The 13,247-nt window shown below is 30.9% G+C and overlaps 2 protein-coding genes across 2 annotated transcripts; both read left to right on the forward strand.

The window, feature by feature from the left end:
• Window positions 1-220: 220 nt before the first annotated feature.
• On the forward strand, window positions 221-1,545 carry LOC102623339 (probable carboxylesterase 18). Its single transcript, XM_006478274.4, has one exon. It carries the CDS (start codon window positions 389-391, stop codon window positions 1,412-1,414), a length of 1,026 nt encoding a protein of 341 aa, XP_006478337.2. The 5' UTR covers window positions 221-388; the 3' UTR covers window positions 1,415-1,545.
• A 7,134-nt stretch (window positions 1,546-8,679) lies between these two features.
• LOC102623937 (probable carboxylesterase 18) lies at window positions 8,680-10,064 on the forward strand. The gene has a single exon (XM_006478276.4). The coding sequence runs from the start codon at window positions 8,901-8,903 to the stop codon at window positions 9,930-9,932; it is 1,032 nt and encodes a 343-aa protein (XP_006478339.2). The 5' UTR covers window positions 8,680-8,900; the 3' UTR covers window positions 9,933-10,064.
• Window positions 10,065-13,247: the final 3,183 nt, after the last annotated feature.

Here is a 13,247-nt window from a genome sequence, read left to right on the forward strand (position 1 = left end):
TTTTTAATTAATATTGAGTATTAAATGACGTAAAATTTACTCATTAAATGATATAATTAATTAATAAATAATTTTATATTTATCAAAACAATAATATTAACAATCTCAACTTAACTTTGAATATCATGGATTATTCATTTATTAAATAATAAATTTTATAACTTATAAAATTATTGAAACCTATAAGCTTATTTAATATTATAATCGAGCACTTCCCTGAAGCAATCCGATTTTGACAGGCTGGTCTACACAATACAAATCGATCTGATCCAGCATGCTGCAATAATTGAAAGCCCATAAAATCTTTTCAATTTGATTGGTTATTTTTGCAGTAAAATCAGAACCTGGACATAGTGATCAGATCTCATCGATAGAAACTAGTGTCAACATGGCTCATACAGGAAACCCTAGAGCTAGAGCTTCACCGGACCTCCCATGGAAGACCAGGCTCTTAATGTCGGCATTGAGCTTCGCTGTCGACGTATCTTGCCGCCGTAACATCACTTTCAATCGTAACTTCTTCAACCTCTTTGACATAAAATGCTCTGCTTCAAATCAACCAAAAAACGGCGTCAAATCCTCCGATTTCGTCATCGACGGCTCCCGCAATCTCTGGTTCCGCCTCTACACACCCACCAACGTCACTGAAACAGCTACCACAATCAGCTTGCCAGTCATAGTCTACTTCCATGGTGGAGGCTTCGTTCTCCTGGCTGCAAACTCAAAAGGCTTCGATGACTACTGTCGAAGGCTCGCCGGGGAAATCCCGGCCGTCGTCATCTCTGTCAACTACCGTCTAGCTCCCGAGCATCGGTATCCGTGTCAATATGAAGATGGGATTGATGTGTTAAAATTCATCGACAATGAAATCTCAAAGATCGAGGACTTCCCAGCTTGTGCTGATCTCAAGCGTTGTTTTGTCGCCGGAGATAGTGCCGGCGGCAACTTGGCGCATAACGTGGCAGTGCGAGCTAATGAGTGTAACTTTTCCAAGCTGAAGCTCATTGGAGTTATAGCGATTCAGCCATTTTTCGGAGGAGAAGAGAGGACTGAATCGGAAACAAGGCTCGTTGGAGCTCCATTGGTCTCAATGGAGCGTACTGACTGGATGTGGAAAGCTTTTTTGCCAGAAGGGTCTAATCGGAACCATCCGGCGACGAATGCTTTTGGGCCGAATGCCGTTGATATTTCCGGCGTAAACATTCCGGCAACGATTGTAGTAGTAGGTGGGTTTGATCCTTTACAAGATTGGCAGAAGAGGCACTACGAGGGATTGAAGAAATGTGGCAAAGAAGCTTACTTGATTGAGTATCCGAATGCGGTTCATGGCTTCTATTTTTTTCCTGAGTTGCCCGAGGGATCTTTGCTCATTAATGACGTCAAGGAGTTTATACAAAATCAATCGGCCAAATGATGAATGAAGGAAAAACTTATTCACTCTCTCACTCTTTGTTCAAATGGTACTCGTATGTTTGTACTCTTTACATCTGTAATTGCATGGACATTTTCATGTTTTTAGAAATAAATTAATTCAGTTTCAATGCTTGTTACTGAGACTCTGAGGGTGAGAAACATATGCCTTTCTAATTCTGGGCATAAAACTGATAGTTTAACAGTATTTAATATGTATGCGAAAAATAATTTTTTTTAAAAAAAAGTATTGGGAGTAACGAATTTGTGAGAAAAATACGAGAAACAAAGTTATTCCAACTAAATAAATATTGAGTAGATCTCTTTAAAAAAAAAAAAACTGAATAGATGAAGAGTCGTAAAAAGAAAAAAGAAAAGAAAATGACTCGTTGATAATTTATTCAAGAAAAAAGGACAAACACACCCCCAATGTTTAGGTAAAGAGATAAAAATTTCCTTAATGTTTCAAAAAAGATATTTACACCATAATTTATTATAATTTTTCCATTATACACTTCTAGCATATAAAAAAAATTATTAGATTATCCAATTTATCTATATATTATCAATAAAATTATAAATAGATAAATTAGATATTATAAAAAAATTATAAATATACATTCATTGCCCAATTTCTCTATTTAAATTTTTATCAATAACTAATTTTTAAAAAAGACATCTATACACCTAAAAAAATTGTAAATAAATTATAATTTTAAAAATAAAATTAGTTATTAATAACTAATTTTATTTAAACTTTAAACTTGTATATTTAACAATTCTCCACATGTCAATCATTTAAACTTGTACATTTATAACCAATTTTCTATGTTATTTATTATGGTATTAATAACTAATTTTATTTTTAAAATTATAATTTATTTACAATTTTTTTAAGTGTGTAGATGTCTTTTTTTAAAATTGGTTATTAATACAAATTTAAATAGAAGAATGAGATAATGAGGGTATATTTATAATTTTATTAACAATATATAGACAAATTGGATAATATAATAATTTTTTTATATATTAGAAGGGTATAATTATAAAATTATAATAAATTAGGGTATAAATATATTTTTTGAAACATTAAAAATTTTTATTCCTTTACCTAAATATTGGGATGTGTTTGTCATTTTCCCTTTATTAAAAGAATTTGCAGAGAAAGTAAACGGGTGCGTTGAAAAGTTTATTAATTGAGAGATCCATTTTAAAGTATTGTATTGGCTTTTCAATTGTTTTGGACTTCCTACAAATTAAGACGAAAAAGTCTTTAGCAAAGCCTGATACTGTCTCTTCCTGTCTAACCTTTTCTTTTCCACTCATATTATAGTTGGATAACAACTTATATTACATTAGATAATTATTAATATTTATAATTAAGACATTAGGTTAAAGATTGTTTCTATTTAATTATTTTATAATTAAAGAAGGAATTAAGTCTCTATATTTTAATATAAGAACTCAAATTACTGGTCCCATATGTGAAAGCAGCAGCTCTCAAGTCTCGCCTTTCGGCCAAAAGGCCAAATGGCTCTCACTGAGTCCAACTCTGAAAGCCAGCCAGCCAAGTGTTTTTCGCTCAACCACTGCATATATTTCCTTATCGACGCCGACCGCTGGCAGTAATATGAACAACAGAGAAAGATTTGTATGTGATTTCTTTCTCTAATCGTTTTATTTTCTAAATTAATTCGGACCTCCGTTAAAAAAATTATATAAGTTAGAGCAATGGAAAATGAGTTTCCTTAAATACAATTACATCATTAAAGGAGTGTTGTACGGATAATAAAGGATTGTTAATAGCATTACTGGAAAAAATAAAGAAATGGACCACAAACAGGTAGCAAAGGTGCCATTTTTGTGCCCACTTATGTGCATTTTATGGGCAAATATAGTTGATGTTAAGAATCCCATTGCTCACCGCCATGCTGCAACTAGCAGTTGTCAAATGCAGCTACCACTTAGTCCAAAAAAAAAAAAAAAAAAGAAATCAGACCCTTTAATTATAGTCTCATAATTGGCCACAACAAAAAATTATAGTCTCATAATAATAAATTGTAGTAGCTATAAAGTCAAACAGATGAATTATGGATAATAACTTCTTTGTCGATGGTCGGTGTTATGAACTGGTAAATGTCGCTATTGGCAAGATTAAAAGTTTTGTTTAAAAAGAAACCAATATATGATGCTCAGTTTTCTCAATGTGGCATTTCGTCGAGCAGGATATTAGGCATCAAACACCTTCTCACAGTAACACCGATTGTTCTGCTATTTGTTGATATAATAGTAGGATATAATGCTCGATTAAATGCCAAATTGCATGCGCTTTCTTCAGTTTTTTTAATTTTAATAAATAAAAATAGATTTTTAATTTAATATTATATTGCTCATAATATTATGTAATAATATTTTTATTTTACATTATAATAATTAATATAGATAATAATAAATACTTATATAATATTTAAAAATAAAATATAATATTACATTATTTAATTATATTATAATAATTAATTTATAAAAATTAATTATTATTTTAAAGTTTAGTACAACTAATACTAAATATTTAATTAATATTAATTTAAAATAATTGTAATATAAATAATGATACAAAATATTATTACATAGACTATAGTTCATATTACACTAACATAATATTACATTATATCTTAATACACCCTAATATAATACACCATCATACAATAAAGTTAGGGATGGCAATTTGCGGGCTTGGGCCGGGCTTTTCAAAGCCCAGGCCCAAGCCCACATCATTCAAACGAAGTCCAGTCCCTTCACAAGCCCGTCTAAACTTGAACGGGCCGAACTCGGGCCTGTGCCTGTCTCGGGCCGGGCTTGAGCTTTTTAAATTAATTATAAAATATTTTTTAAATTAAGAAAAAAATTTTAAATTAAAGATAATCGTCTAATATATAAATAGAATAATAGTCCAATACATAAAATATTAGTAATACAACCTAATAAAATAATAAATACTAATATAAAAAATTAAACTAATTTAATATTTTGAGTTTTTTTTATTTAAATTAAATTTATTTTTTATTCATAAATTTAAAAAATCCGGGCCAAGTCCGGACTTTTTTGCTAAGCCCTTGTCCATGCCCAACATATGTGAGCTTTGTAATTTTTAGGCCCATATCTGGGCCCACCCTTGTGGGCCGGGCTTTAGGCCCGCGGGCCTGGGCTGGGCTTGACCGAGCCTGGCCAGCCCATGCTTTTTTACCACCCCTAAATAAAGTTATAATATATTTGGCACCCAACATTACTGATTTTGTATTAGACTTTGTTATACCCTCAAAACACACAAACTAAACCCGTGGGTATCAAGTTTACGCATGATTGCATTGAAAAAAGAAAAATGTGAAAGTTTAGCGCAGCCACAGCCACTTTTACTCGATGCCGTCAATGCCGTTCAAGTGCTCCCGCGAAACACCACATCTACTATTACACCACCTTTGTGCAATGGGTCAATAGCTATTGTTCGACATCACGACAAATTATCAAGGCTAGTCTTTCAAAAAAAAAATAAAATAAAATAAACCCAAACTTTTGCAGTTAATTACTTACTCTTTTTTACTTATTTTATTTTTATTCTAGCTTACTTCTCTCTTCTTTTCTTCTTCAGATGAGAAGGATTTAAATGGAAAAATAATAATTATAAATCTACACTGAGATTTGGTATTTTTTATAAAAATAAATAAATAAATAAATAAACAAAGAAAGCAAAGAACCGAAAAAATAAAGAAAACTTGTGAAATGATATCACGATACATCAAAAAAAAAAAAAAAACAAAACAAAACAAAAGAGGAAAGAGGAAAGAGGAAAGAGAATTGGAGATGGAGATTTAGTTATGAGAAGGTAAAAGAGTGAGATAAGGGATAAGGATGATGAGTGATATGGATAGAGACAACTTGTGTTTATTGTTTTGTAATTTATTTTACCATTTGTTTTATAAAATAAGAAAGATATGTATAAGGTGTTTTGTAATTCATTACTGCGATGGTATGTTGGTGATTACCTTATACTTATTGTATCACTTTATTGTTGTCTAACTACGTTGTAGTATGTATTGACTTTTTTAATATCATTTTTAGATGACTTATTGGACGAATCTTGTATGCTTCAATGATTTATTTATGCTGTGATATTTTTTAGAGATCATTTGATTTAATTATTTTTTTTGCTCTTTATTTCAAAGGATATATATTTTAGAAATGTTGAAAAAATAAATATTATGCTACAAAAAATTTTAGAATTTGTTAATTTTCTATCTTTTATGAAGAAAATGATGTAAAAATTTTGAAATTTAAGAATTTTATATTTAGTTTATTTTAAGTATTGATAAATATTGTTTTCTAGATATATAATATAAATTAATTACCAAAAAAATAATACAATTAAAGTAGTGCAACACCAAACATAATATAGATAGAAAGTAATATAGTAGCATTAAACATTGTACAATATTATTACAATATGTTAAATAATACAATAGTGTACCAAACGTGTTTTTAGTGTAATATAATACATTAATGACGGTTGGCAATAGTCAACTCTTCTTTAAATTGAATATGGCATCAGAGTTGAGTACTTTTAAGAGCAACGTCGGGCGGAAAATTTTTGGGCTGTGTGGGTCTGGTGCCAAATGCCAACTGTCACTAATGGAAATTTACAAATTTTGAACTAGATAATTTATGTAGTTGCATCAAATAAAAAATATATGGGTGAAAGTCTTGAAGAAAGAGATAAAGATGATTTAAAAAAACGGAACATGGTGGTTAGTTAATTGTCCTGAAGAGAAAGAAATCATTAAAGTGGTCTACAAACAAGGCTCAGACCTGATGGTTCAATACGTAAACCCAAAGTAAGGTTCGTATCAATTACAATATTTTGGAGTCGATCACAATGAAATATTTTCTCATGTTGCTGAGTTGCTCGATCGTTTGGATACAATTTGAGATCTTGGTACACTTGCTACTTAAAAAGAATCGAACATTTATCACCTTGATATGAAGTCTTACATTTATAAGTGGCTACAATGAAAGAGGAATCTACATAGAAACAACCCCAAGGATCCGATATTCGAGAAAAAGAAGATAAAATTGATAAAAAAAATTAATATTTCATTGATGTTTTGACTTTAAATTTAGGAAAATTATTCACCGTTTATCTTTTTTTTTTAAAAAAAAATATATAATTTTTTTTAGCTGAAATCTACCTAAAATTATATTTCTTCTCACTTGTCTATTTTCGTTTGGAAATCGTTAAAAAAACTAACGAAATATTATATAAATAACTTTTTTACCCTCAAATATAAAAAAACAAATTATCCACCGACCACTTTTTTTTTTAAAATACATAATTCTTAATTTTTTTTTACTAGACTCTACTTGAAGTTATATTGTTTTGCACCTATCCATTATTGTATTGTTGTGAAATAATAATTTTACCCTTATGATGTCATTAAAGATTTATAATAATAGTAAACTAATAAAAAAAATATTAACTTTAGGTAGAATATTAAAAAAAAATTTATATAATTTTTAAAAATGATGAAAAAAATAAGTAGTCGGTAATTAATTTCTCTTAAATTTAATGGACGCATTGTACTTACAACTTCGCGACTCAACAACCGACTGGGCCTGCCCTCTTGAAGTGATATGTTGGTCTCACATAATTTCTTCTTAAATTTTAATGCAATGACAGTTGGGTTGTGAACCAATCTTTAATTGACAAGTTTTTGACACATGTTAGAAGTTAATGAGCCACATGCATACATTATCTTCATTAAGCTGTAATTGGGAATCACAAAATAGGACCCTTTTTTTTATCATTTATAATTGTTGAAGTAGCAAAACGAATAGAGAAAGCTTATAAACCTCATCCTCTTCTCCATAGAAAATCCTCTGATTTTATATTTTAATGTTTTGAAGAATTTTGTTATTCTAATTTTCCGAATACTGTTTATGTCTAAAGTCAAAAAAGTTAGAATAGCTCCAAAAATTTTTATTAATACGAAAAAAGTCGCACATATATTCCATTATCCCCACTTACTATTATTATAAGAAAAATGATGGGAAACTAAAGGTGGATTAAATCCTAAAAAAAAATATATTTAAAATGATACCGTTTAAAATATATTTTTTTACTAAAATTTAGTCAAATTTTATACATATATTAATGCTCATATTTTCAGTGTATTAAATGATTTAGTATTTAAATAGTATATTGAGTTTCAACTAATCTAAATATAAATTGAGTAAAACTACTAAAACGACAAAATTTTTTTAATAAATATTTAATATAGTTATATTTTTAAATTTTAAATTAAAATTTTAATTAAAATAAAATAATTTCATACCAATTGATTTACGTTTGTGGATTATATTAATGCTGTTGTTATAATCGAACACTTATCAAATCTTAAATGCACGCCTTAGCAAACTGGTCTGCGCATTTAAGATTTGATAAGTATGTGGCCTTTTAGTAGGACCCATCAATTTTTAATGTGAGTAAGATCTACGTAATTTAAAGGGTAAAAGTTCGTTTAGTCCCTATATTTTGAAGTTAGTGCCCGTTTAGTCCCTATATTTTTAAAAGTACCTCAAACCATCCCTACCATTAAATTATTGACACTTTTGTCATTATCTTTTGTTCCTTTTAACTTATTTTTATAATATTGCCCTATTATAATAATTTTTTAGACATTATTAAAAAGAAAAAAATAACCCTATTATAATAATTTTTTTAGACATTATTAAAAAGAAAAAAATAAATTACCAGTTTAACAACAAAAAATAAAATAAAATAATATAATATATATTAATTTTTGTGGAACACACTCTTGAGTTAAAATATTAATTTTTCTAAAAAATTTAATAATTTAATTTTTTACGATATTAATTTTTTAGACATACGTGAGCTTCCACAAAAATTAATATATACATTTTTTTTTATTTTTGAGTTTAATTTGATAATTTAATTTTTTATTAATATCCAAAAAAGAAACACTATTGTAAAAATGTAATATTGTAAAAGTAAGTTAAAAATAAAAAAAAATAATGGCATAAGTGTCAATATTTAGTAGCAGGGACGTTTTGAGGTGTTTTTAAAAATACAGGGACTAAATGGACACTAACCTCATAATATAGGGACTAAACAAGCTTTTACCCTAATTTAAAATTAAAAAAATTATGAATCCCATGAGATTTCATCAAACTTACCAATAACAAATCGTCATTTAATCACCTCGACGAAAATAAACACGTCCAACTTCAGTTTTTCTCCCATTGAGCAAAGCCCGTTTTGATAAGCTAGATTACCTACTGATCTAATATCTGCAATAATTGAAAGCTCATAAAAATCTTTCAACTTGATTATTATTATCTTTTTACGATAAAGCCAAAGACCTAGACATAGTGATCACTCGTTAGTTATTGATAGAAAATTAGAAACTAATAATATCAACATGCCAGATTCAGGAAACCCTGAAGCTAAAGCCTCACCAAACCTTCCATGGACAACAAGGCTCTTAATGTCGGCAGTGGCCTTCGCCGTCGACGTATCTTGCCGCCCTAACATGACCTTCAACCGTCGCCTCTTCAACCTCGTTGACCGAAAATGCTCTGCTTCAAGTCAACCTAAAAATGGCGTCAAATCCTCCGATATCGTTATAGACAGCGGCCGCAATCTCTGGTTCCGCCTCTACACACCCACCAATGTTACTGAAACATCCACCACAAGCAGCTTGCCAGTGATTGTCTACTTCCATGGCGGAGGCTTCGTTCTTCTGGCTGCAAACTCAAAACGCTTCGATGATCACTGTCGACGGCTCGCCAAGGAGATCCCCGCCGTCGTCATCTCCGTCAACTACCGTCTTGCTCCGGAGAATCGGTACCCGAGTCAATATGACGACGGGATTGATGTGTTAAAATTCATCGACAGTAAAATCTCAACAGTCGAAGACTTCCCAGATTGTGCTGATCTCAAACGTTGTTTTGTCGCCGGCGATAGTGCCGGCGGGAACTTGGCGCATAACGTGGCAGTGCGAGCTAATGAGTGTAGCTTTTCCAACCTGAAGCTCATTGGAGTGATAGCGATTCAGCCATTTTTCGGAGGAGAGGAGAGGACTCAATCGGAGGAAGATCTTAATGATATAACTCCATTGGTTTCATTGAAGCTTACTGACTGGATGTGGAAAGCTTTTTTGCCGGAAGGGTCTGATCGTGACCATCCGGCAGCGAATACTTTTGGGAAGAATGCCATTGATATTTCCGGCGTGGACATCCCGGCGACGATGGTAATTGTTGGCGGGTTTGATCCTTTAAAAGTTTGGCAGAAGAGGCACTACGAGGGATTGAAGAGACATGGCAAAGAAGCTTATTTGATTGAGTATCCGAATGTGGTTCATGGTTTCTATTTTTTCCCTGAGCTACACCAGGGATCTTTGTTCATTGATAACGTCAGGAATTTTGTACAAGATCAATCTGCTAAATCATGAATGAAGTAAAAAATGAATCACTCTCTCACTCTTTGTTTAATTAAGTAATTGGAATTCAAATTGTACTCACGTGTATGTACTCTTTCCATTTCTAATTGTTGTGAAATTTTAATGATTTTAGCTAGAAATTAATTAAGTTTCAATGCTTGCATTATACATGCCTTTTTAGTGGTTCGTTACCAATTTTTTATTTATTTAAAAGAAGTGAGTGAGTTATCTCTTTCTCAAATTGTTTGAGGCACAGAGCCATGAAATTAAACAATAAACAGTCAACGAAATGCCGGATTCAAAATTTTTGTAGTTTTGGCTTTTGGGGAATAAATAATAAAAAGAAGTGGGGCCTATTTCCACGGGTCTTGAATTGTGTGAACCATTTTGATTTTCTAACATGATACTTGCCTATGTCGTTTTTGTGGCCCATGTTGTGTGAAATGGGAAAAAATCAGTACGGGTGCGATTTTTGTGGTCCTCTTGTGCCTTTTAGGTTTTATGGGTAAATGTCATTGACGTTTTAACTCAAGAGTCCAGCTGTTGTGCAGTGGCCATCAGTTGTAAAGTATAGCTATCACAAGTGTTTTGTTGTTTGTAATAAACATTTGATTATTTGTAGCAATATTATAGTTACTAAGTATTTTGTAATATATACATTCAATTGTGCAAATACATACGTTTCAAAAAGAAAAACTGTGCGAATACATAAAGTGTAACTACAAAAAGTTGTTAAAAATGCAGCAATTGCATAGAGATCACTTATACTTGTTTATTGCAGGCTCCGATTTACAGGCTCCATAATAAATAATTCCAATTATAAATTTATCAATATATGTAAAACACAAATATTTTAACAAGAGAAATAGAGGGAGCAAAGAATATTTTTTTACTCAATAAACCAACGCTCTCTCTCTTTAGTGTGTACAAACTTGAAAAAATAAAATAAAATAAAAGCAAACTCTCTTTTTATAGTCTCATAATCATAAATTGTTGTAAGTGGATAGGCAAATTAAAGGGTTATAGATCATAACCTTTTTGTTGATAGTCGGAGCTATGAACCGATAAAAAATTGCTATTTGGGGAGAGTAAAAGTCTTGTTTTAATGAACATATCCATATAAAAATTGATATTTTCATAACATTTAGCACCGTTAGCATTGTCGCGCGTATTTAGACGGGATAATTGACCGCATATTTAGTATTGAGGTACTATTGAAAAAAGTTATAATTATGAAAAAAAATTATAATGTATAGTAAATATGACTTTAAATAATAATTTTATAAAAATAATAAAAATATCATAAGTTTTTTATTACAAGTAATGGGATAAAATTAACTTAATTTCTATGCCACAATAATTATTCATACAAAACACTATTTTTAAAATACAACTATTCAATTTTAATACCAAATAGGGCCTCAGTCGGATCAGCCCAACCTAGTTTTGTATAGTTCTAGCTTGGCACGACCCGTTTGTAGTGACACAATATGTGTCCAACGCAAGGCCCGTCTCGTGCTAGGCCCTTAAATTTATGTCTGTCCCAAATTTAGCTATTTCATAGTGACCGTATCAATTTTATGACGAAACAAATGTATCATGTATGATGTCTTATTTATTTATTTTTTTCCAAAGTTGGTTTTTTTAAATATTTTCTAGCAGTGTGCTAACACACGTCTAATCTTCAATTCTTTGGCCTACTTTTGACTCCATCCATTTGAATTCCGTTTGATATTGAGGTATTATAAAAAATATATATAATAATAAAATAAAAGTTGATAGTCTATGAAATATAATTATTAATATAAAAAATTATTAAAGAAACTAAGGCTGATAGAACACTAATAAAATTAAATATTAAATCCAGCCAAAGTTACTTTATTATTTGATTATTTTTCAATTAGCATGGTAATCCCACTCGGTCTTACCTCATAAATATTGTTTTCTAAATATATAATTTAAATTAATCACTAAAAAATTAATACAGTGAATATAGTGCAACACCAAGTATAGTAGAATTAGAAATTAATATAGTAGCATTAAACACGGTATAATATTATTACAATACAACATTAATATAATACAATAAAATAATACACACTTGTATTAAATAATACTTTTTTTTTTTTATCTTAACCATGAGGTATCCTGGGGAGGGCCCCAACTGTGAGAGACACCTTTAAGCCCGTACCACAATCCAGACTAGAAGTTGATGCAGCGGAAGTTTAATGTTCAAAATATTCCGTTGATTCTAGAGAATACCAGAATAAAAGAACAACTAAATTCACGTTGATTCAAAAGAATACCGCGAACTTAGGGGTTAAGACTCGTTTATTCCGTAGAATACCGAGAATTAACTATTCAAATACTCACAAAGAGATTTGAAAATTGAAATATTATTGAACTCAAAATTCTCTCCTTCAAAGGTTACAAGAGGGAGCTATTTATAGTAGTAGTAATTATCCTAATTCATGAAGGAAAAACAAAATCCTAAATTGAAAGGGAAACAAAATTCTAAATTAGAAAGGAATTTAAAAGTCTTAAACTTTAGTTAATAAGGAAACTAATCCTAGTATAATATGGATTCCTACTCTTCATCATTCCCCCCAGGGTGGAGAGAATTCGCCCGCGAATTCGGATTGTCAGCAACATCTTCATCATGATCACCTCTGTAAGGAATAAGATGCTTAACATTAAATACATCTGCAGTGCGGATATGACTAGGAAGCTTTAATCTGTAGGCATTAGGATGTATCTTCTCTATAATCTCCAAAGGGCCGATTTTCCTGGCAGAAAGTTTGTTGTACTCACCAACTGAGAATCTATCTTTAGTTAGGATAACCCAAACAAAATCTCCCACTTGAAATTCCAAAGCTCGACGTTTTTTGTCTGCCATAATTTTATAACCTTTGGTCGTCTGCTTCAAAGACTCTTGCGTAGTTTCATGAATCTTCTGAAGCTGCTCAATAAAGTCTTCTGCTTTACCGCTTTTGCGAACTAAATTTGGAACTGGAGCCAAGTCAATGGGAGCTCGTGGATTATATCCGTAATTTACCTGAAAAGGGCTTAAACCAGTACTACGCTTAACTGCACGGTTATAAGTAAACTCGACTTGATATAACTTTTGATCCCACATCTTCAAGTTATCGCCAACTAGACTACGTAGATGGTTTCCTAAAGAGCGGTTGACAACTTCAGTTTGACCATCTGTTTGTGGGTGGTAAGCACTACTAAAATTCAGGCGAGTGTTAGTCAATTTCCATAATGTCTTCCAAAAATGGCTAAGAAATCGTGTATCCCGGTCAGATACTATAGAACTTGGTAAAC

This window comes from Citrus sinensis, chromosome 3 (assembly GCF_022201045.2).
Source record: "Citrus sinensis cultivar Valencia sweet orange chromosome 3, DVS_A1.0, whole genome shotgun sequence".
In the NCBI taxonomy this organism is placed as follows: domain Eukaryota; kingdom Viridiplantae; phylum Streptophyta; class Magnoliopsida; order Sapindales; family Rutaceae; genus Citrus; species Citrus sinensis.